We start from the raw sequence: 23207 nt of genomic DNA on the forward strand, positions 1-23207 counted from the left end.
CCTGGAAGAGAAGCAGGATCTCCAGAGCATTCCTTTGCTAACAGCCTTCAGCAGGGCTTATTTGCTGGTAACACAGGCAAGCTGTGCAGTACACTGGTTACATCTTTTCCAAGTAAAATTCAATAAACGAGTAGCTGGTGTGGGAGGACTACTTGAGCAACTATGCACACCTTGTAACAGATGTGGAGGCACATGTTGGAGAATACTGCAGAGGGAGCAGCTCTGAGGATCAGGTGACATAAAAATGCCACAGGGGTGATAGAAGCCAAAAGGCAGGAAGTCACAGAAGAAATGACAAGTCAGCAAAGTGGGAAGCTTAGGAAAGAAAAGATAGAAATAAGGTGTGGCCTGTGGCACCTGCACCTAAATGGTGGGACAGGAGCAGGTTTCTGTGTGACCTGAAAAAAGCCCTCATGTCATACCTAGCTCCCAGTTGCCACTTAGCAGGGCGAGGCTTCCCCCGAGACCATGTTGCATGTTACCCTGTAAACAAACCAGGGTTCTCCATGCACCTTCTACAGTACAAATACATACAACATACATATTCCGACTACTGATGAAAGACAATGGAGGTGAGCAGAAAGCATGGGCCAGAGCAATCAATGTGCAATAGTATTTGGGGAGGACATACTACAAACAACAACTGAAGTAGGGTCTTACAAGAACAGTCTATGGTTCGTGATATGATCATAAGCGGGCACAAGCTGTCTTAAAGAACCTTTAGCTAGGAAAAGGGGCAGAAGCCACGGATGTGGACAGTCACCCTCATGGAGTTGAAGAGCAAAGTGGGACCCATTCAACTGCCTGCATTTTCCTGATTCTCAGACATTAACTGCACTTTTTGAGGCAACGGGTCTCAGGGATGTTTGGTGAGTCCATTGCTCAGGGCTCTCCACACAGGTCACAACTGGCAGCCACAGCACATTGGATGAGAATGTGGGGGCATTAGCAGAGCCCATGGTCTGGCTTTGAGATAGAGAAAAGGAAGAGCGGACATCACCTCAGGACACTAGAACATATGAGAAGGTCTTACCTACAGATGAGACAAGTGCAAACACTTCCAGCATCACATCGCAGTACAGAAGTCTCTGAGCCTCATCAAGGAGCCCCCACTCCTCCTGAGAGAAGGCAATGGCCACGTCCTCAAAGTTCATATCCTGTCATAAGGGGGACAGTTCAGTCCATGGTCAGCTTCACTTCTAGGATTTTATGGTCATACTCCCCACTCTCCACATCCATCCTCTCCCTCTAGTACCTACATCAGAATAATACCAGGCCTTGATCTCACTAAGGAAACCCTCTCCTTATGTGTCTTCCCCAACAATAAAGACCAATGACAAGGGAGATTATACCTCAACCTGGGCCTCATTAGGCCAAAGGCCACAATGTCTCTTGTCCATTACCTCGGGTGTGACCAACAAGGGGAGGGATAAATGTTGGCCAAAAAGGGAGGGTGAGTGATTCGACGCTGGTCGTTAGGCAATATCCTTGCAGTCCCTGAGACTGTCCCTGCACGACACCAAAAACCATAGATTCACACTTCACCCTTTCAATCCAAAACCAGGGTGCGGAGGCCATCACTTTGCACTACCTGCTGCACATAATTCTTGAACCACACTTCTCTCACACTGCTTCTCCTCAGAGGCACAACGTCACACATAACACAAATATGCCATCATGAGGACGGTGGTTTCCTAACCAACATCTTTTCCAAAATCATAGTTCACCTCCTCCGTAACGTATTTCTCTCTCACCCTCTATCTTGTCCACCTAGGGGAGATTTTCAACCCCTGGTGAGTGTTGTACGCTACCTCATTCCTACTGATCACTGTACCAGCCCTCAACAACAGCAGGCAGGTGAGCACATATATGACACCTAAGCTCTGGACCAAACATGTAGCACCAAAACACACCTCTTTTTCAGGAATTAATCTGAAATTGACCATATATTATCCAGACACCACTAGAACTGGACTCAACCCTCCTTCCCTCTTATGTCCATGTCAGGGCCCTGCAGCCATGAATCCACATGCCCACCTAAGTGCACACCACTCTTCCTACCACACCTCTCTCACTCCTGCACTCCCCCACCCTCAGCCACAGCCCCCATAGTCATCTCCTTGGCCTTTTACTTATGACTCAGCATGTGTGGTCCACAGAATGCCTGGCCAATTCAAGCTGGATGAAGTACTACCCCCGCTCTGATAGTCCACACTCAGAGAGGCAGCCTTGAGTCCTGCCTGAAGGCCTGTCTCCATGAGTGTATTTTCCTTCCACCTCAACTACTGAGAACATCATCAGATCCCAGAAATCCAGAGCCCACCTCTACAGGAGCTGCACTCACCAGTCACAGCCTTCGTCACTCAAGTCCCATCGCCCATGGCCCTCTACCACATGCTCAGTGAGTCTCACAGATGGCCGCTCGTGCTTCTAAGTTAATCCTGTCTGCAACCCCCAGGCCAAACCAAGGGTCACAGCAAAATCCTGGTAAGTTTAGAGAAGTAACTATGTACCAGCCCTAGCCTCATCCTGTGTGAATTACTCTCCAGCCTCCAATTCATCTCACGTCCACTCATCTTTTAAAGGCCTTGGCCACTGGGAAACCATTATCCATCCCCATCTCTCTACATGACCACTCTGTCCCTGTGCTGGGTTGTGACACCCAACTCCCCACAAATGGGGGTCCCAGCAGGAAACCCAGTCCTCAGACTCACACTGTCCTTTCTGAACTACTAAGACCGTTATAATCCAGCCCATGATTCCCTATATTAAAGTGAGCTACAGCCCTAACCGGGTTGGCTCAGTGGATGGAGTGTTGGCCTGCGGACTGAAGGGTCCCAGGTTCGATTCCAGTCAAGGGCATGTACCTTGGTTGCGGACTCATCCCCAGGAGGGGGTGTGCAGGAGGCAGCTGATCGATGTTTCTAACTCTCTATCCCTCTCCCTTCCTCTCTGTAAAAAACCAATAAAAATATATTAAAAAAAAAATAAAGTGAGCTACATTCCTGGTTCATGTGACCCATGTGCTGAGAGGTCACAGGTTCCATTCCTGGTCAGGTCACATGCCTGGGTGGTGGGCTAGATCCCCAGTAGGGGTTGAAGGGGGCAACTGATCCTTGTTTCTTGCTCATCAAATTTTCTCTCTCTCAATTCCTTCCTTTCTACGTCTAAAGTCAACTATATATACTAAAAGTATACCTTCTGGTTCCTGAAACAGATCACTCTTCACTCTGAGCCTTTGCACATCCCGGTCCCTGTGCCTGGGAGGACCTCCCTCAATTCATTCCACTGGTTGCCAACAACAGGTCCACTTCATGAAGCCCTAGTCGTGGCCTTAGGATGCTGGGCTGAGCGTCAGTTCAATGCCCCCAGGTCCAAGGCTGGAAGAGGGGCCGACAGCCCCAGGACCCCACGACCTCAGAGAAAATAAAAGCGAGGCCCTGAAATCAGCTCTGCAAACCACCCCCCTCAGCGGCTCTGCGCCCACTGGAACCGGTGGGAACTAAAGGGCTGTTGAGGGCCTGGCACCCACCCCAGGACCCAGGGGCTCAGGCTGCTCTGTACCTTCACCCAGACCCCTGCACCGCCTCAGGGCTCAGTCCAGTGCACCGCCTGCCAGTTACCTTACCTTTCACAGGGTCCCCCTTCCCGCCCCTCACTTCTCTCTGCTTCCTCTGAGCAGTGTTTGGTAAATTTGAGAACCCTGCCTCAGCCAAGGTCCCTCTTTTTCCACAACCACCCCGGCCCCGGCGCCCTGAGCAGGAAGTGAACCTCCTCCCGGACCCGCCGCTCGGCCTCTCTGTCGCCTTTAGACACAAACCAGGCCTGGGTGCCCCCTCCCGGCTCAGCCCCCCACGGCCTCCCCCGGCGGCCCCGCAGCCCGTCGCCCTCCTCCCCTCACACCCCGGGGCCCCACGGGGACTCACTGCGCTGGACGCTGCGCCCTGGGCGGCGGGACCTGTGAGGCGCCCCCACCTGAGGCTGGAGGGTCCGATGGGGTGACCTGGGTGAACTCAGTCGGCGGAGAGGAGTCGGGAGGCTCGGAGGCCCAACAAGCCTCTGATCCCCCCTGAAAGGCAGGGACGCTGCCTCCTGCTCCTCTCCACCAGGTGGGCTGAGCCCTGAGACTCCGTGAACGCACAACGGTCAAAATGACCGCCACGAGGAGGAAGCAGGAAGTCCCGCCTTATCGGGATTAGCGGGCGGCAGAAGTCTTTGTCTCTGACTTGTGCGCAATGCTTTCTGGGTAATGTAGTTCGCTGAAACGTCCAGGGGAGGGCTGGAGGCCAGCCAATGACCTTGGTGAATAAAGGTGGTGTGGTACCATGTGTCCCTGGGGAAGGACAAGATGGGACCAGAGGCCTGGTTATAAGTGGGACAGGCGGACAGATGTCCCAGGGGAGCGGGTGGGGGGACTGGGAGAGATCCCCCAAAGAACATACACAGAGGGGAAATGGGAGACATCTGTGACACCTTCAACAATAAAAAATACATTTAAAAGTATTTTAGAAAGAATATAGCCCAGATGGTGTGGGCGGGGGTTAAGCATCAACCTATAAACCAGGAGGTCCCTGTTCTATTCCTGGTCATGACACACAGGAATGGAAGCATTCCTTCAGCGGCTAAATCCAAACCTTCATGTCATCTCTTACCTCTCCCTCTCATCCTCACAATTAGAAAATCCAGGAGGCCACACCTAAAACACTGATCCCACATCCAACTGCTTATTCCATCTCCAGGGCCACCATCATGGGCCAGACACCATCACACTCACCAAGACTCACAGCCGCTTCCGCCCTAGTCTCCCACCACCTCCCTCTCACCCATACTGTGCATCATGCTGCAGCCACAGGGCGTCTAATGAGACCTGGGTCAGGTCACCTGCCTCCACTGCTCCAATTACCCCCATGATCCCCTCACCTGCAGAAGAGACACCCAAGTTGTCATAATGCTCTTCTAGACCCAACTCCTGTCCCGCTGTTTCCAGTTCCTATTTTATACAAATATACATCTGCTGGTTCCTGAAGCAACTCAGTCGTCACTCCAAGCCCTGGCACATTCTAGAACCTTTGCATGGAGGGGCCATTCAGATCCATTTCCCAAAGCAGGGACCACTCATATAACCCTAGACCTAGACTTCAGATTCTGGGCTTGGTGACTCTTTAAAGTCCCCCAGTCCCAGGGCTAGTGGAGTGGCTGAACAGTGACAGGACGCCACTATCTCAGAGGCCACAAGAGTGCGAGGTCCTGAGATGAGATCCACCAACCAGTCACCCCAAAGCGATTCTGCATCTGCAGGAATCTGTGGAAAGCAAAAGGCCTGTTGAGAGTTTGGCAACCACCGCCAGGATCCACGGGCTCAGGCTGCTCAGGGCCCTTGCCCAGGCCCAGGGCCAGGCGACCTGGAGATGCCTGCATTACCTCGGGGCTGAACTCGCAGTGCACACTCTTGCGAGTTACATTATTTTTCGAAGTACTTCTTCTGGTCCCCAACTGCTATCTTCTCCCTTCTAGTCTGTTCTTCCTCTGAGAGTCTTTGGGAAGTGTTTAGAACCCTACCTCAGATAATGACTTGTGGTGGGCTTTTTTCACAGCCATCAATGGCCCGAGTCCTGAGAGTGATAGTAAAAAATACTCACGCAAACGTTTGCCTCATCTTTTTGCTGCCTTCAGACACAAAAGTGGCTTGGGTTTTCCCCAAAGCTCCCAGCTCAGTCACACCATCATGTCCTTTTATGGTGGAATTGCAGCCCGTCACCGCCCCCCCCCCCCCCCCCCCCCCGTCACTCCCTGGGTCAACCATGAGAGACTCACTGTTCCGATGCTGGGAGCTGGGCTGCAGGACCTGACAGGTCCTGGCACCCGAGGCTGGAGGGTTAAACGGGGGTAAAGCTGAGTTGAGCTCTGTAAGCAGAGAGGAGTCTGGGAGGCAGGGAGGCCCCAATCCTGCCTATTATGGCTCAACAAGCCTCAGGCAGACCACTTCACAGCGGGAGGCTGCCTCTGACGCCTGGTCCCACTGGGGACCTGGCTCTTTGGTGAACACACCAGAGGTTAAAATGACCAGGTCAAGACCATGAGAGTGCCACCCTAAACCATGTACACCTGGACTATGCGCCTGTGTATAACCCAGCCATCATTAGGCGCATAGCCCTTTGGGTAAGGATCCCAGCCACTCCCTGCCCTTTGTAAATATTGGTGGTTGTGAACCCAAGTGGCACTGGGTAATGACAACTTTAGGTTTTGGAGGCTGGTTTCTGGGGAGTGTTGTCTGCAACGGATCTGTTCTTTGCACACATTTCAGATTCCGTGAAGCTCAGAGTGCTCCTTGAGGTGAAAAGTATTATTTAACTTATTCCTGACGACTACAATCCTAAACTTCTTCTAATGTGACTTTCAGAGAGAGAGAGAGAGAGAGGAAATGACAGGGAGAGAGAGAAACACTGATCGACTGCCTCCTGCTTGCCTCCCACCCACCCCTGGACATTCAGCCAGGAAACCAGGCTTGGGCCCTCACCAATAATGAACTGGCAACCTTCCCATGCTCAACCGAGTCCCTCCAGCTCTCAGAGGTTTTATTTTTAACATACAAATATCACATTATTAAGAGAAAAAGCAGGCAATGAGAGAATATACACAATCCTATCCTATTGGTTTTATTTTTTAATAATTAACTTTTATTGATTTCAGAGAGGGAGAGATATAAACATCAATGATGAGAATTATTGATCAGTTGCCTTCTGCACGACCCCTACTGGGGTTCAAGCGTGCAACCCAGGCATGTACCCTTGACTGGAACTGAACCTGGGACCCTCCAGTCCACAGGCCAACACTCAATCTACTGAGCCAGACCAGCTAGGGCCCTATTGGTCTTAAAATTTGAAAGTATACAAAGGACAAAATGTTGACATTTCCTATGTTGTCTGAATGTCTGCAGTCAGCACACATTGTGAAGCTAAGGAGCTAACAGTTACTGAATGTTCACTACAGGTACCAGGCCCTGGTCTCAGTGCTTTATCTGCGTTATTATTTCATTTGATCCTCTCCTCGATCTGAGATGGTTTCACCATCCATTTTATGGAGAGAAAATTCAGGCTCAGAGACTCAACATAAATTGCCAGATTGTAGAGTTAATAAAGGCAGGGCTGGAAGCCAAACCCATGTGTCTAACAACAGAGCTCTGGCTTCTAATGTTAGGCTCTGCTGCCTCCTAGAGCAGAGGTCACCAACCGGTGGTCCGAGGACCAGGTGGTCCATGAGGTCTGAAAGGTTGGCAACCGCTGTCCTAGAGGATAGAATAGGGGCTGTGCTCACAGGCTGGATGTTACTGTGGGTAATGAGCAGCCCCAAAGCTTTGATGGCTTAGAGCAGCGGTTCTCAACCTGTGAGTCACGACCCCTTTGGCGGTTGAACGACCCTTTCACAGGGGTCGCCTAAGACCATCCTGCATATCAGATATTTACATGACGATTCGTAACAGTAGCAACATGACAGTGATGAAGTAGCAACGAAAATAATTTTATGGTTGGGTCACCACATGAGGAACTGTATTTAAAGGGCCAGAGGTTGCGAACCACTGGCTTAGAGTAAAGAAGGGATATTTCTTGTTCATAGCACATGAACACCCTGGTTCTCCTGGGACCGGGATAGAAGAGAGGCCACCATGTAGGTACCTCCTAGGGGTTATCAAAGAAGGACTGAGAGGGTGGCTGGTCTCAGTGCTTCCAGACTCTTCTGTCAGAGGTGACAGGCTTCCCTCCCAGCACATTTCAATGGTCAAATCACATCAAAGCGCTGCAGCCAACTTCATGGGGTCCGCAGGAGAACCGGGCATCCTTGAGGGGCCCCATTAAGGCCACCACAAAGTGACAATATCTTATCAGGGAGGGACTGACCAGGGGCAAGGAGAGGAGTGGGGATGGGTAGGAAATGCCAGTGGAAGTCAGTCAGGATGGGTCGCCTTCTCCTCATCCAGGTGGACTTTGTCCCAGAGCTGCCCAAACCATCACTGGCAGCAAACTCCTGCTTGCCTCCCACACCCCCCTGGGCATTCAGCCAGGAAACCAGGCTTGTGCCCTCACCAATCATCGAACAGGCAACCTTTCTGTGCACGGGATGATGCTCAACCAACGGAAGCTAAGAGTTACTGACTGTGAGTGTGACCCAGGGAAATCCCTGGCTGCCTCAGTCCCCCACTGTGATGGGGGTGAAGACCCACATGTTAGGAGAGTTAACAGGGAAAGGGCAGGACTGCAAGCATCCAGCACCTAACTAATTTTTTTTTTTAATATATTTTATTGATTTTTTACAGAGAGGAAGGGAGAGAGAGATAGAGAGTTAGAAACATCGATGAGAGAGAAACATCGAACAGCTGCCTCCTGCACTCCCCCCACTGGGGATGTGCCCACAATCCAGGTACATGCCCTTGACCGGAATCGAACCCAAGACCCTTCAGTCCGCAGGCGGACGCTCTATCCACTGAGCGAAACCGGTCTCGGCAGCACCTAAGCAATTTTACGTTAACATCGGTCACGACCCTGCCTTCAGGTCTCTGTATCTTTTGCGTTGCCCTGGTGAGTGCTCCATCAGGTGGGGCTGATGGTAAACATGCCTCCATGAACATGGACGGCGATCCTGTGGTTTCCATTCACATTGTGTATGAACCTGTGCTAAATGCAGACCCTCCATCTACGTCCTCCTTGCCACTGGAGAGAGAACTGGGCATAATTCTGCTTCCTGGCCCAGTGTTCCCCGTGGGCCACGCAAGCCCAGATCCTGGAGTGACGCTCTGAGCAGCCCCAGGCACCTTCTTGAATGAGGTGTCAGCCTCGCTCTCACATGGGCAGCGGAGTGACCTGCTCTCCAGGGGCCAGGGGTCCCACAGGATTGCCCAAGCCCTCTCCAGGGGTATCCAGTCCCTCATTCCTAAGGGAGGCTTAGGGGCCTAGGATTCTTCCCCCTCAGCTCTCCTCCATAAGCACCCATCCTCTCATTCCTTTCCAGAGTCCTCCCATTTCCCCACCTTCGCTCAAACTGGGGTTCTGTGAACCGTCCCTTCACTTCACCCATCCCTGGGATGACCCCCCCCCCCCCCATGGGGATCACCTCGGTTTGGAAGAGCTGGGGCAGAAGGGACTCAGCCTGGGGGATGGGGACGAGCAGGCTGACGAGACCTCTGGATGGAGACAGAAGTGCCCTGGGCAGCTCCTCTCAGGCAGACACAGGGCCTTGCCTCGGGCTCCCATCTGTCAACTCCTGGGAAAGACAGAGCGTCCCCAGCTGCAGGGGGAGCATCCCAGGCAGCGGCAGGACGGTGCTAGGAGGGTGGGCTGCGCAGAGGGCGGGTCCATCTCAGCGCAGCAGGGCGGATGGTTCTTTTTGCTGTTGTTGTTCCTCACCCCAGGATATTTCCCCATCCATGGTTTTTGGAGAGACTGTAATGGGTGGGGGAATGAGAGAGGGACGAAGAAACACGGACGTGAGAGAGACAGACTGACTAGTTGCCTCCCCCACATGAGTTGGTGGGTGCCGGGTATTGAACTGGCAACCCAGGTACGTGCCCGTGATCTGGAATCTCATTCACCACCCTTCAGGTGTGTGGGCTGACGCTTACCACTGAGACACACTGGCCAAGACCAGGGTGGATGTTTGCCCACTAAGGAAGGATCTGGGCCGTGTTCTCTCCCTAGATTGATACATATCTACAAACTTCTTTAGTCGCTAAACTTCACCAGACTTGCGATCCCCAACAGGACCACGTGGCTCAGCACCCAGTGACCCCTCCTGCTGGGCAAGAAGAGATTCCGCAGAGGGAGCTCCTCTCGCTCCCGGGCAGGTCAGTGGCTGGAGCACCTCATTACAGTGGACCACCCTGCCCCTGCCTGAGTCACTAGTTTTCTTGGAGCGCATGCTCCAGGACATGACCTATCCGGGAACTCGTGCTGCAGAGCTTGGGCCATGTCCCACTAACCATGGCCCCAAAGAACGGAGCGGCCACAGCCTGGACTGGGACTAGAGAGGGCCTCAGAGCCACACACATGGCCCAGCACCAACTCTCCCTGGCAACTGCCCCGGGCACTTTCCTGCCCACACCCCCCTGCCCAGCTGCCACCGGTGCTCAGCCCTGACCCCTGAGAGGAATCAGAGCTCCTCGACCCCCTGAAGGTGCAATAGTCCAGGCTCAACCCCCGGCTGGAAGGTGCAGAGACCACAGGGGCATGAGCAGGCCCCGCGCCTTTCCTTAGGGAGCCTTTAGTCTCAGGGAGCACAGATGCCATCATCCCCTGTGGGTGATTGTGCAGCTCAGCCCCAGTTCCTCACCCTCCTCACTGACAGCACCAGCACCTCCCCTCCTGTTCTCGCCATCATTGCCTGCTCTGCCCGCATGAGAACCCTGGCTGCTGGTTCACCACAGGCCTCCAGTGGGCACTGGTGTCTACATGTGTGTGGACTGAGTGGGTGAATAAAACAAATATATTGATTTTAAAGAGAGAAAAAAATAGGGAGGGAGAGAGAAACATCAATTTTTTGCTCCACTATTTTTATGTATGATTTGCTTGATTCTTGTATATACCCTGACCAGGTATTGAATCTGCAATCGTGATGTTACTGAGATGATGCTCTGACCAACTGAGCTATCCAGGAATGACCAGATACACCTGGGATTGTAAGTAAAATAATCCTCGAACGTACCTGGGGATAGAGAAATTAAAAAAAAAAAAAGACAAAAAACACGATGAGAGTGAATGAGGGAAAGCTAGAATAAGACTCATGGGTCTCAAGTATTTTGTTCATATAGATATATATATTTTTTAAAATATATTTTATTGATTTTTTACAGAGAGGAAGGGAGAGAGATAGTTAGAAACATCGATGAGAGAGAAACATCGATCAGCTGTCTCCTGCACATCTCCCACTGGGGATGTGCCCACAACCCAGGTACATGCCCTTGACCGGAATCAAACCCGGGACCTTTCAGTCCCCAGGCCGACGCTCTATCCACTGAGCCAAACCGGTTTCGGCCATATAGATATTTTTCATATAAGCTATTATAAAGGTTGTATACGTCCTTGCATCAGCTATTTTATAAGCCAAGAAAGAACTAAAGGGGCAGGAGGAACTTGGTTTCAGGAAGGCATTCATGTATAGAAACATCTAATTGCATGTTCAGAAAATGTACATTTTAGCCCTAGCTGGTTTGGCTCAGTGGATAGAGCATCACTCCAAGGACTCAAGGGTCAGGGGGCTGATTGTAGTCAAGGGCATGTACCTCAGCTGCAGGCTCAATCTGGTTGCCTGTTAGGGTGTGTGCAGGAGGCAACCAATCAATGTATCTCGTCACATCTATATTTCTCTGTGTATCTCTCCCCTTCCCTTCCATTCTCTCTAAAGAAAATCAATGGAAAAATACCTTTGGGTGATGATTAACAACAGAAAAAGTACATTTAAAATGATTTATACTTAAACTAAAAAAACAAAAGTTTAGCCCTAACCGGTTTGGCTCAGTGGATAGAGTGTTGTGTTGGCCTGCGGACTCAAGGGTCCCAGGTTCGATTCTGGTCAGGGGCATGTGCCTTGGTTGCAGGCACATCCCCAGTGGGGAGTGTGCAGGAGGCAGCTGATCGGTGTTTCTCTCATCAATGTTTCTAGCTCTCTGTCCCTCTCCCTTCCTCTCTGTAAAACATCAATAAAATATATTTAAAAAAACAAAAAACCCCCCAAAAACCCAAAAGTTTAAAACTTCCCACTTCCCATTATTTTACTGTTTTATGTCTTGAGCCCTGACTGGTTTGGCTCAGTGGATAGAGCATTGGCCTGCAGACTAAAAGGTCCCAAGCTCAATTCCGGTCAAGGGCATGTACCTTGGTTGCGGGCACATCCCCGGTAGGAGGTGTGCAGGAAGCAGCTGATCGATGTTTCTCTCTCATCGATGTTTCTAACGCTCTATCCCTCTCCCTTCCTCTCTGAAAATCAATAAAATATATATTAAAAAAAAAAATGTTCTTGAGCAAATTTGTTGCTCCTGTATCAGGATGTTGGAAATTGTCTGTATGTTGGAAATGATGCACTGCTGACATGTCTTGGCACGTCCACGTTCATTGCCATCATTTTGGCAGCTTGTACCTCCTGACGATGACCATGTTTACACGGGATATTAAAAATATTACAAGCCTAAAAGACCATTATAAACTGATGAACAAAAATAGATACAGAGGCACAGCAGCATCGAACAGACTGTCAAACTACAGCGGGAAGGCTGGGGAGGGTTGGGGGGCAGGAGGGGTTGGCAAGAGATCAACCGAAGGACTTGTACGCATGCTTATGAGCATAACTGATGGACACAAGACACTGGGGGGGTAGGGGAAGCCGGGGGAATGTCAAGGGGGGAAAAAAGGAGACATATGTAATCCTCTTTGTAATACTTTAAGCAATAAAACGAAATTAAAAAAATATATTACAAGCCTAGACTTCTCTTAATGTTACTGAATGCTTAGACTTAAAAAAGTGAAAAATGTAAACAACTCAGATTAAATGTTTAAGTATATGATACAAGTTGACTTAAATTGAAAAGAGGATGAAAATTGAGAAAAACAATGTTCCTTCCAGTATTCAAATGTTCCATATAGCAAAGAATCATGGAGTCACTGAGGAATAAGTGAAATTCTAACATATGTCCTAGATGCTGCACTGCCCTCTAACTCAGTAATAATAAATTCAGTTTAAAAATTGGCAAAAGAGCCCTTGGCCTGCGGACTGAAAGGTCCCAGGTTCGATTCCGGTCAAGGGCATGTACTTGGTTGTGGGCACATCCCCAGTAGGAGGTGTGCAGGGGGCGGCTGATTCACGTTTCTCTCTTATTGATGTTTCTGACTCTCTGTCCCTCTCCCATCCTCACTGTAAAAAATCAATAAAATATATATATTTTTAAAAATTGGCAAAAGATTCTGAACGGACATTTTAACAAAGGAGATAAACACAGTGTAAAAATGTATGAAAAACTGTTCACCATCAAAAATTCTTAGGTAAATAGAATTAAAACAAAAGCAAGTTAAAACTATACTCATTTTCAAGGTACTCATTAAAAAGATGAACAATTGCATGTGCTGGCAGGGCTGCAGAAAAACTGGATTTTTAAAAATACTGTGGGTTTGTTGGAAGGCAAAAACAATGACCATTTTGGGTCACATTTCCATATATCTTAAAGTGTAAAACATTCAGCCACACAACAACAGTTTGGTAAGTAAAACATATATGTAGAGAGAGAAAACTGAACACAAATATTCACAGATTTATGGTACCCTAAACCTGGAGATAACCAAAATCATACACAGGTCAACAGATAAATTCATTATCCAGAGAACACAATACTACTAACCAGTAAAAAATTAGCTATTTAGCCCTACCCGGTTTGGCTCAGTGGATAGAGCATCGGCCTGTGGACTGAAGAAGGGTCCCAGGTTCGATTCCAGTCAAGGGCACATGCCTGGGTTGCAGGCTCGATTCCCAGTGGGGGTCATGCAGGAGGCAGCCAATCAATGATTCTCTCTCATCGTTGATGTCTCCATCTCTCTCTCCCTCTTCCTTCCTCTCTGAAATCAATAAAAATATATATTTTTAGCCTAAACCGGTTTGGCTCAGTGGATAGAGCGTCGGCCTGTGGACTGAGGGGTCCCATGTTCGATTCCGGTCAAGGGCATGTACCTGGGTTGCGGGCACATCCCCAGTAGGGGATGTGCAGGAGGCAACTGATCGATGTTTCTCTCTCATCGATGTTTCTAACTATCTCTCTCCCTTCCTCTCTGTAAAAGTTCAATAAAATATATTTAAAAAGATATATATATATATATATATTTTTAAAAATTACTTATTTATATGAGCATACGTGTTGAATCTCAAAATAACTATAGCATGAAGAAAATCAGTTTCTCCTTAAAGGACACACCTCATAGTGACTAGAAAAATATAAACTAATGTACTGTAAAGGAAAGAAAATCAATGAGTGCATTGAGGGCTAGGGAAATCAAATTCTAAAAGGGTAGGAGGTAAACATAGGGTGTACCAAAAGTAGGTTTAGATTTGTTGGTATGGGGAAAATATAATCAACACTAATAAAAGAGAAAAATGGTAATTGGCGTACGAGCTACCCTTTTCATTGGCTAATTAGGGCTATATGCAAATTAACTGCCAACTAAGATTGGCAGTTAACTGCCAACAAGATGGCGGTTAATTTGCATATGTAGGCACAATGCAGGGAGGCAAAAGGGAAAGCAGGAAGAAGCCCCCTGCCACTGACAGTGATCGGAAACCCAGGGGGGAGCCATGATCGGAGAATCAGGTGCCTTTTCCACCCTGGCCAGTGATAGCAGGAAGTAGGGGTGGAGCCAGCGATGGGAGCTGGGCACGGTCGAAGCTGGCAGTCCCAGGAGCTAGGGGTCCCTTGCCTGGGCCTAAAGCGAAGCCCACGACCGTGGGGCCGCTGCCACTGCGGGTCCCCGCTGCCCAGGCCGGACGCCTAGGCCAGAGGCGTCAGGCCCCTGGGCAAGGGGTCGATCCTGCGATTGGAGGGTGATGGGGGTCAACGCCTGAGGGCTCCCAGTATGTGAGAGGGGGCAGGCTGGGCTGAGGGACACTCCCCCCGACACACACCCAGTGCACGAATTTCGTGCACCGGGCCCCTAGTAATTAATAAATAATAAAACAAGAATGTACTCTGCCCTGGCAGGAATGGCTCAGTTGATTGGGCACTGTCACCTTCACTGAAAGGTCATTGGTTCCATTCCAGGTCAAGGTACATGCCCATCTCCAGGCCCAGTAGCGTGTAGGGAGGAGTCAAGAAAACAATGCATTTCTCTGTCTCCCTTTCCCTGCCCAATCCCTAAAAAAAAAAAAAAAAAAAAAAAAAATCCAGAAAAGTATTTTTAAAATATTTTTATAAGAGTAAGTACTGCGTTTAGTGTATTCACAACTCTAAGTGAACTTTTGCCTACCCGGTATATTGGTGACAGATAAGTGTATCTCACATGTGACATATCCTCCTATCAGGGCTCACCAAACAGCACACATGAGAAAAGTGCACTTTGCTGCATACTAGTTGCCACTTCCTGGGGGGAATGGCAGCAAATATTGGCAAGCAGGGAAGACTATTGCCATTAGAATCAACAGGAATGCTGACTGGTCACAAAAGACACATCCTGGGACTGATTACAGGCTTATCCTGCCTCTAGCTTTGCTGTCTTGCCTATTGAGCAACAACCTTGAGGTGAACTCCCTAGATGAGCCAGGGGCATTGAAAAAAACTAATAGATTATTTTTTTCTGCCAATGACGTCAGCCACAGGAAGCAGTGATGGAGGTCCTGAGCATATCTGTACACAAAGATCACACAAGCCACAGGCGCTGGATCATTTGTGGATAACGTTCAGAAGAGATGCTTTGCATCGAACTTACGGCAGCCTTTCCCACTATGAACACAGGGTTTCTGTCCTAACTGTGGTTCCATCTAAACATCAGAGTCCAGAACAAATGCACCAGCCTAAGAAATCTCATACATGATGACTCATGGCTCCTTTACAGAATGTGGGGAGGATTTCTCCAAATCATTGCTGAGAATTATGTAATACACTAGAGCCCCAGTGCAAGAAATTCATACATGGGTAGGGTCCCTAGCAGGTGCCGGCTGGGTACTCCCTTCCTTCACCCGGCCGGCCCCACCCCCTGGTCAAACTCCCGGACAACTCCCAGTTGAGGGAACAATTTGCATACAGTACTATGCTTTCATTATATAGGGTACTATGAACAGAGAATATAATTCATATTGTTCACAGAAGGATAGCAAAGGCCTACTCTTCAGAGACCACTGACCTCAATAAAAGAGGCACCAGACTGCAAATTAGCACCACAGAGTCATGCAGTCTCTCTTTCATGCCTTGGTCAGCAATGCAAAATCAGTCACTATTAGACAAAGAGTGATTTTCTGCCATCAAGATGTGCCTTCCAAAGCACAGAAAGTTTAGGACCCACCACATCTGTTCACCTCTCCTTGCTGACAGATCACAATTTTCCTTTCATCCCAGGGAGTAAACAGAACCAAAAAATTTAAGGTACAGATGAAAAAAACAAAAACAAAAAACCTTTACAAAAAGATCATGAACGAGAGCAGAGGACAGCAAGTGGTTTGCAGGTTGATGAACTGGACCCTAAAACACTTCATCACAGAACAATATGAGACCTACAATGTCCCTGAAAGAGGTAGCACTTAGCTGAGGGTGCTCTGGACAAAACCTGCATCAGGTCAATTCTCTGGTCAGAGAGAAAGGAATGAAGACCCAGCAAGAGAGCTTGGAATATTCATAATTTTCTCATAGGGCTTTTCTCTAGTGTGAACTTTGAGGTGTTGAATGAGGTGTAATCTTTGTCAGAAGGCCTTACCACAATGAGTACACACACAGGGGTTTTCACCAGTGTGAACCCTCTGATGTTCAATGAGACTAGAGGTTTTCCTGAATGACTTCCCACATTCACTAGACTCAGACAGCTTTTCTCCAGTGTGAACTCTGTGGTGTTTAATGAGGTGAGATCTTTGTCAGGACTTTCCACAATCACTACATTCATATGGTTTTTCTCCAGTGTGAACTTGCTGGTGTTGAATGAGAGCAGAGCTTTCACAAAAGGCCTTCCCAAAATCAGTATACTCGTAGGGCTTTTCTCGTGTCAACTCTGGTGATGAATGAGGGTACACCTTTGTCTGAATGAATTCCCACATTCACTACACTCGTAAGACTTTTCTCCAATGTGAACTCTGTGATGCTCAGTGAGGTTAGACCTTTGACTGAAGGATTTCTAATAATCAATACACTCATAGAGTTTTTCTCCAGTGTGAACTCTCTTATACTGAATGAGGTTAAATATTCCTCTAAGAACGTTCCCCATTTGCTACACACATAACTCACTTCTTCAGAGCAGACACCCTGACATGAACAACTCTCTCCGTGTGGCTGGCAGCTCTGTCACATTCACCCCAATCATAATGACTGTTTCCACTGAGAAATTCCTGTGGAATCTCACAGTCACCGTGCGGCTCCTCAGTGTCGAGAGGGGCCTGGTGCTGGAGAAGGTCTGAGGCGGCGGGCAAGTCTTTCCCAACCTCCCTGCTGGTTGAAGAAACCCAAGATAAGTAGAAGCTGCACCTGGTCACAAACAAGGCCCTGTTCATGCCTTCTTTCCAGGGCTTCTCTCCACTGGCTTCCCTCTGTTGCTGGTGAGGGTTTGCACTGAAACAGAAGTCTCTCACACATGCGTCACTGAAGACGGCTTTCTGCTCAAAGTCTGCTGCCTGTGACTCATTCAGGTGCAGAATGTCTTTGAACACTGAGAAACACCGCTTACACAGATGGGTCCTCTGGGTTGCTGGAGCTATGTCAGAAGCCCTGACCTGTGACTCTCCTACAGATACAATCTGCTCAGAACAGGCCTCCCCATCATCCTTTTTATGCCAACAACATGAAGACAGAAAAATGATGAGGAAATTAATGTTCACTTTGGTGACAGGAATGTCCCATTACAAGTGTTACAAATAATCCTAGGTGTACCCGTTAATAATGGCAGATTTTGTAATCAAAGAAAACACGGTAATTTCAAGAGAAACATCAAAAGTGCTTTTTTATTCAAAGTAATGTCCACCGCTAGCTACACATTTTCCCCATCTTTCAGGTAATTTGTGGAGACTGTCCCAATAGAACTTTCCTTGTTTTGAGGCAAACCATTCAGAGATCCAATTTTCCACTTCTTCATTATGTTTTGAAATACTGCTCAGAAAGTGTGTGTGTCATCCATTAGAACACGTGGTAATCTGAAGGAGCAAGGTCTGGTGAATATGGCAGGTGGGTTAATCTTCCCAGGCAAGATCTTTTAACGTGTCTTTAACTGGTTTTGAAGTGTGTGATGGTGCGTTATCATGAAGCAAAATTACTTTGCCGTGTCTTCTGGAACATTCTGGTCATTTCACGATCAAAGTGTGGTTCAAATTGATTATTTGTTGTCAGTAGCAATCAGTATTAACAGTTTCATCTGGTTTTGGAAGCTCACAGACACCACACCTTCCTGATCCCACCAAATGCAGAGCATTGCCTTCTTTCTGAAGCCATTTGACCTTGCAGTCGATGTTGATGGTTGACTTGGATCAACCCATGATTTTGTGTTTGGGATTCTCAAAAATAAATCCACTTTTCATCACCAGTCACAATTCGATGCAAAACAGACTTTCTTTCGTGCCGTTGAAGCAACATTTTACTGATGACTTTTCGGTTTTCCATTTGTCTTTCATTCAGTTGATGTTGCACCATTTTCCTTCAAAATCTTTCCCATTGCTTTTAAACAATCAGAAATTGTTTGCTGAGTAACGTTTAATCTTTCTGCAAGTTTTTGTTGAGTTTGACACACATCTACATCCAATAATGCTTGTAATTGTTGGTCTTCAAACTTTTTTGGTTGACCTGGATGTTCTTTGTCTTTCACATCAAAATCATCACTTATAAAGCATTGAAACCAGCGTTCACAAGTATCTTGAGATGGAGCATGTTCACCATAAGCTTCCCAAAGTATACAATAATTTTTCTTCAAAATAAAGTAATGAATTAAAACTTAGCACAAATGCTTTTTTGCCATGAAATACATTTTTTAAGCGTAAAAATATCTATAATGTTAACACCTTGAGAAAATTTGACATATGAAGTTTTGAAGCTTGCTGTCACTACAACAAAATAGCATACATATCAAATCGCATATATACCAACATATGTGTAATTCCATCTATTGAAAAAAATCTGCATTATTAATTGGCACACCTAGTATATTGGATTCATGCAATTGCCTGAAAATAAAAGATCTGCAACAAGGATTAATAAGAGACAGATGACAAGTTCTGGGCCACTGAAGATCACAAAACACTGAAGACCTGACCAGAAATATGTCTCAATTATGACAAGTACCACATGGAAGGGAAGCAGGATCTCCAGCTCATTTTTCTGCTAACAGCCTTCAGCAGGGCTCGTTTGCTGGTGATATAGGCAAGCTGTGCAGTAGCCTGTTTACATCTTTTCCAAGTAAGATTCAATGAATGAGGAGCTGGTGTGGGAGGACTACTTCAGCAACTATGCACACCTCATAACAGATGTGGAGGCACATGTTGGAGAATACTGCAGAGGGAGCAGCTCTGAGGATCAGGTGACATAAAAATGCCACAAGGGTGATAGAAGCCAGAAGGCAGGAAGTCACAGAAGAATTGACAAGTCAGCAAAGTGTCAAATATGGGAAAGAAAAGTTAGAAATGAGGTGTGGCCAGTGGCACCTGCACCTAACTGGTCGGACAGGAGCAGGTTCCTGGTGTGACCTGAAAAAAAGCCCTCATGTCACACCTAGCTCCCAGTTGTCACTTAGCAGGGTGAGGCTTCCCCCGAGACTATGTTGCATTTTACCCTGTGAACAAACCAGGGTTCTCCATGCACCTTCTACTGTACAAATACAAACAACCTAAATATCCGAGTACTGATGAAACATTGGAGGTGAGCAGCCAGTACAGGCCATAGCAACTCAGCGTGCAATAGTATTTAGAGAGGAAATATTACAAACAATTGAAGTAGGGTCTTACAAGAACAGACTGTGGTTCGTGATACGATCATAAGCAGGCACAAGCTGTCATAAAGAACCTGCAGCTAGGAAAGGGGGCAGAAGCAGAAGCCACGGATGTGGACAGTCACCCTCATGGAGTTGAAGAGCAAAGTGGGACCCATTCAGCTGCCTGCATTTTCCTGATTCTCAGACATTAACTGCACTTTTTGAGGCAACGGGTCTTAGGGATGTTTGGTGAGTCCATTGCCCAGGGCTCTCCACACAGGTCACAACTGGCAGCCACAGCACATTGGACGAGAATGTGCGGGCATTAGCAGAGCCCATGGTCTGGCTTTGAGAAAGAGAAAGCTGCATTGGGAGAATAAAGGAAGAGTGGACATCACCTCAGGACACTTGAACATATGAGAAGGTCTTACCTACAGATGATACAAGGGCAAAAACTTCCAGCATCACATCACAATACAGAAGCCTCTGAGCCTCATCAAGGAGCCCCCACTCCTCCTGAGAGAAGGCAATGGCACGTCCTCAAAGTCCATATCCTGTCATAATAGAGACAGTTCAGTCCATCATCAGCTTCTCTCCTAGGATTTTACCTTCATCATATCCCCCACCATCCACATCCGTCCTCTTCCTCTACTGCCTACAATACAGTAGGGACCAGGCCTTGGTGTCACCAAGGAAACCCTCTGCTTATATTCCTACCGATACTGTGTCGTCCCCAACAATAAAGACCAATGACAAGGGAGATTATACCTCAACCTGGGCCTCACTAGGCCAAAGGCCACAATGTTTCTTGTCCATTACCTCGGGTGTGACCAACAAGGGGAGGGATAAATGTTGGCCAAAAAGGGAGGGTGAGTGATTCGACGCTGGTCTTGTTAGGCAATATCCTTGCAGTCCCCCAGACTGTCCCTGCAAGACACCAGAAACCATAGATTCACACTTCACCCTTTCAATCCAAAACCAGGGTGCGGAGGCCATCACTTTGCACTACCTGCTGCACATAATTCTTGAACCACACTTCTCTCACACAGCTTCTTCTCAGAGGCACAACGTCACACATAACACAAATATGCCATCATGAGGACGGTGGTTTCCTAACCAACATCTTTTCCAAAATCATAGTTCACCTCCTCTGTAACGTATTCCTCTCTTACCCTCTATCTTGTCCATCTAGGGGAGACCTGATGTATGCTACCTCATTCCTATTGATCACTGTAACAGCCCTCAAAAACAGGCAGGTGTGCACACACACTGAGTGGCCAGATTATTATGACCATCTGATGTTTGTATGCAAATTAGCTGTACACTCCATCGTATGGGATACGGAAGCAGAAGGCCTGTCGAACGCCTTTGCTGTCTGCAGTTACCAAGATAAAAACCTCTCCAATTCGCACAGGAACACAAGGACTGGACAGTCAAGCATTGGAAAAAAGTCATGTGGTCGAGGAATCACGTTTCCAGTTGCATCATGCAGATGGCAGAGTGAGAATTTGGCGGAAACAGTATGAAAGCATGCACCCCACATGCATGAGCACACCCGTCAAGCTGGTGGGAGCAGTGTTATGGTTTGGAGCAAGTTTTCCTGGCATGATTTGGGCCCTTTAATTCATGTGGAACAACGTCTGAATAGCACAACATACCTAAGTATCATTGCTGATCAAGTTCATCCTATCATGTTGATGGCGTATCCCAATAGAAATGGCTTCTTCCAACAAGACAATGCACCATGCCACGGTGCTCTTATTGTGCAGGAGTGGTTTCAAGAACATGAGGGAGACTTTACCTTGCTGAAGTGGCCCCCACAATCACCAGATCTCAATCCAATGGAGCATTTGTGGGACGAAGTTAAAAGAGCCATCAGGCAGCTGGTTCCACAACCATCAAATTGCACAGAACTGGACAGTGCTATTCATCAGGCATGGTGTCAGATTCCTCACATCACCTTTAAACATCTCGTGGAGTCAATGCCAAGAAGAATCGCCACAGTATTGAGGGCAAAAGGTGGCCTAACGAAGAACTGATGGGGTGGTCATAACAATCTGGCCACTCAGTGTATATGACACCCAAGCTCTGGACCAGGAAAGTAGTACCACAACATACGTCTTTTCTGGAATTATGCTAAAATTCACCATATCATATTATCCAGACACTGCCAGAAATGGACTCAACCTTCCTTCCCTCTTATGTCCACGTCAGGGCCCTGCAGCCATGAATCCACATGCCCTCCTAAGTGCACACCACTCTTCCTACCACACCTCTCTCACTCCTGCACTCCCCATAGTCATCTCCTTGGCCTTTTGCTTATGACTCAGCATGTGTGGTCCAGAGACTGCCTGGCCAATTCAAGACGGATGAAGTACTACCCCCACTCTAATAGTTCACACTCAGAGAGGCAGCCTTGAGTCCTGCGTGAAGGCCTCCCTCCCTGAAAGTTTATCCTTCAACCTCACCTATTGAGAACCACATCAGATCTCTGATATCCAGAACCCACCTCAACCAGTGCTGCACTCACCAGTCACGGACTTCCTCACTCAAGTTCCATCGCCTACTGCCCTCTACCACATACTCCATGATTCTCAGATAACCACTCATGCCTATAAGCAAGTCCACCAGGCTGACTACAACACCCCAGGCCACACCCAGGCTCACAATAAAATCCTGGTGAGTGTTTAAGAAATAAGTATGTATCAGCAACAATCCCAGCTTGTTTGAATTACCTTTACATTCCTAATTTTAAAAAGTTGAACTCCTCCCTGGTCCATACAAGCTTCACTATTTTTAAAGTGGTCATCTTGAAGTACTCCTCAGAACTCCAGACGCTCTGGAACCACTCTAAGAAATATGTCATACCCTAACAGGCCAAAAATAAAAGGTTTTGTATTCCCAATGGACATTAACTCTCCTATGAATTTCTCCATCTCAGTAGATGGTGCTTCCATTCCTTCAGCTGCTAATCCGAACCTTCATATCATCTGTGACTCTTACCTCTCCCTCTCATCCTCAAAATTAGAAAATCCAGGTGGCCACACCTAAAACACCGATCCCAAATCCAACTGCTTATCCCAGCGGTTCTCAACCTGTGGGTTGCGACCCCTTTGGCAGTCGCACGACCCTTCCACAGGGGTCCCCTAAGACCATCCTGCATATCAGATATTTACATTACAATTCATAACAGTGGCAACATTACAGTTATGAAGTAGCAACGAAAATAATTTTATGGTTGGGTCACAACATGAGGAACTGAATTTAAAGGGCTAGAAGGTTGAGAACCACTGGCTTATTCCATCTCCAGGGCCACCATCATAGGCCAGATACCATCACACTCACCAAGACTCACAGCAGCTTCTGTCCTAGTCTCCCACCACCTCCCTCGCACCCATATTGTGCATCGTGCTGCAGCCACAGGGCGTCTAATGAGACCTAGGTCAGGTCACCTGCCTCCACTGCTCCAATTACCCCAATGACCCCCTCACCTGCAGAAGACACACCCAAATTGTCATAATGCTCTCCTAGACCCAACTACTGTCCCATTGTTACCAGTTCCTACTTTTAAAAAATGGACACCTGCTGCTCCCGGAA

The 23207-nt window shown here is 47.9% G+C and overlaps 2 protein-coding genes across 6 annotated transcripts in view; both read right to left on the reverse strand.

Moving 5' to 3' along the window:
- The window catches only part of LOC132216454 (zinc finger protein 501-like), a 135015-nt gene that overhangs the window by 108437 nt on the left and 3371 nt on the right, over positions 1-23207 (reverse strand). The window contains exons 1-2 of one of the 5 annotated variants that reach the window (XM_059665662.1): positions 1353-3190; positions 1034-1157 (exon numbers count right to left, since the gene is read on the reverse strand). The exons of 1 other annotated variant lie outside the window; for it this stretch is intronic. In XM_059665662.1, the coding sequence (XP_059521645.1) occupies positions 1034-1157; positions 1353-1400 (172 nt within the window). In that variant the 5' untranslated portion in view covers positions 1401-3190. Of the gene's footprint in view, positions 1-1033; positions 1158-1352; positions 3191-3926; positions 4004-23207 lie in introns of those variants that run through there. 3 more of the 5 variants (XM_059665660.1, XM_059665659.1, XM_059665664.1) reach the window with 3 other exon arrangements.
- Positions 1-23207, reverse strand: part of LOC132217212 (zinc finger protein 551-like) — a 70471-nt gene that overhangs the window by 22184 nt on the left and 25080 nt on the right. The window contains 2 exon segments of the mRNA XM_059667289.1: positions 16130-16657; positions 16738-16805. Coding sequence (XP_059523272.1) covers positions 16414-16657; positions 16738-16805 — 312 coding nt within the window. The 3' untranslated portion in view covers positions 16130-16413.

The sequence above is a fragment of the Myotis daubentonii genome, chromosome 15 (assembly GCF_963259705.1).
Source record: "Myotis daubentonii chromosome 15, mMyoDau2.1, whole genome shotgun sequence".
NCBI lineage: Eukaryota > Metazoa > Chordata > Mammalia > Chiroptera > Vespertilionidae > Myotis > Myotis daubentonii.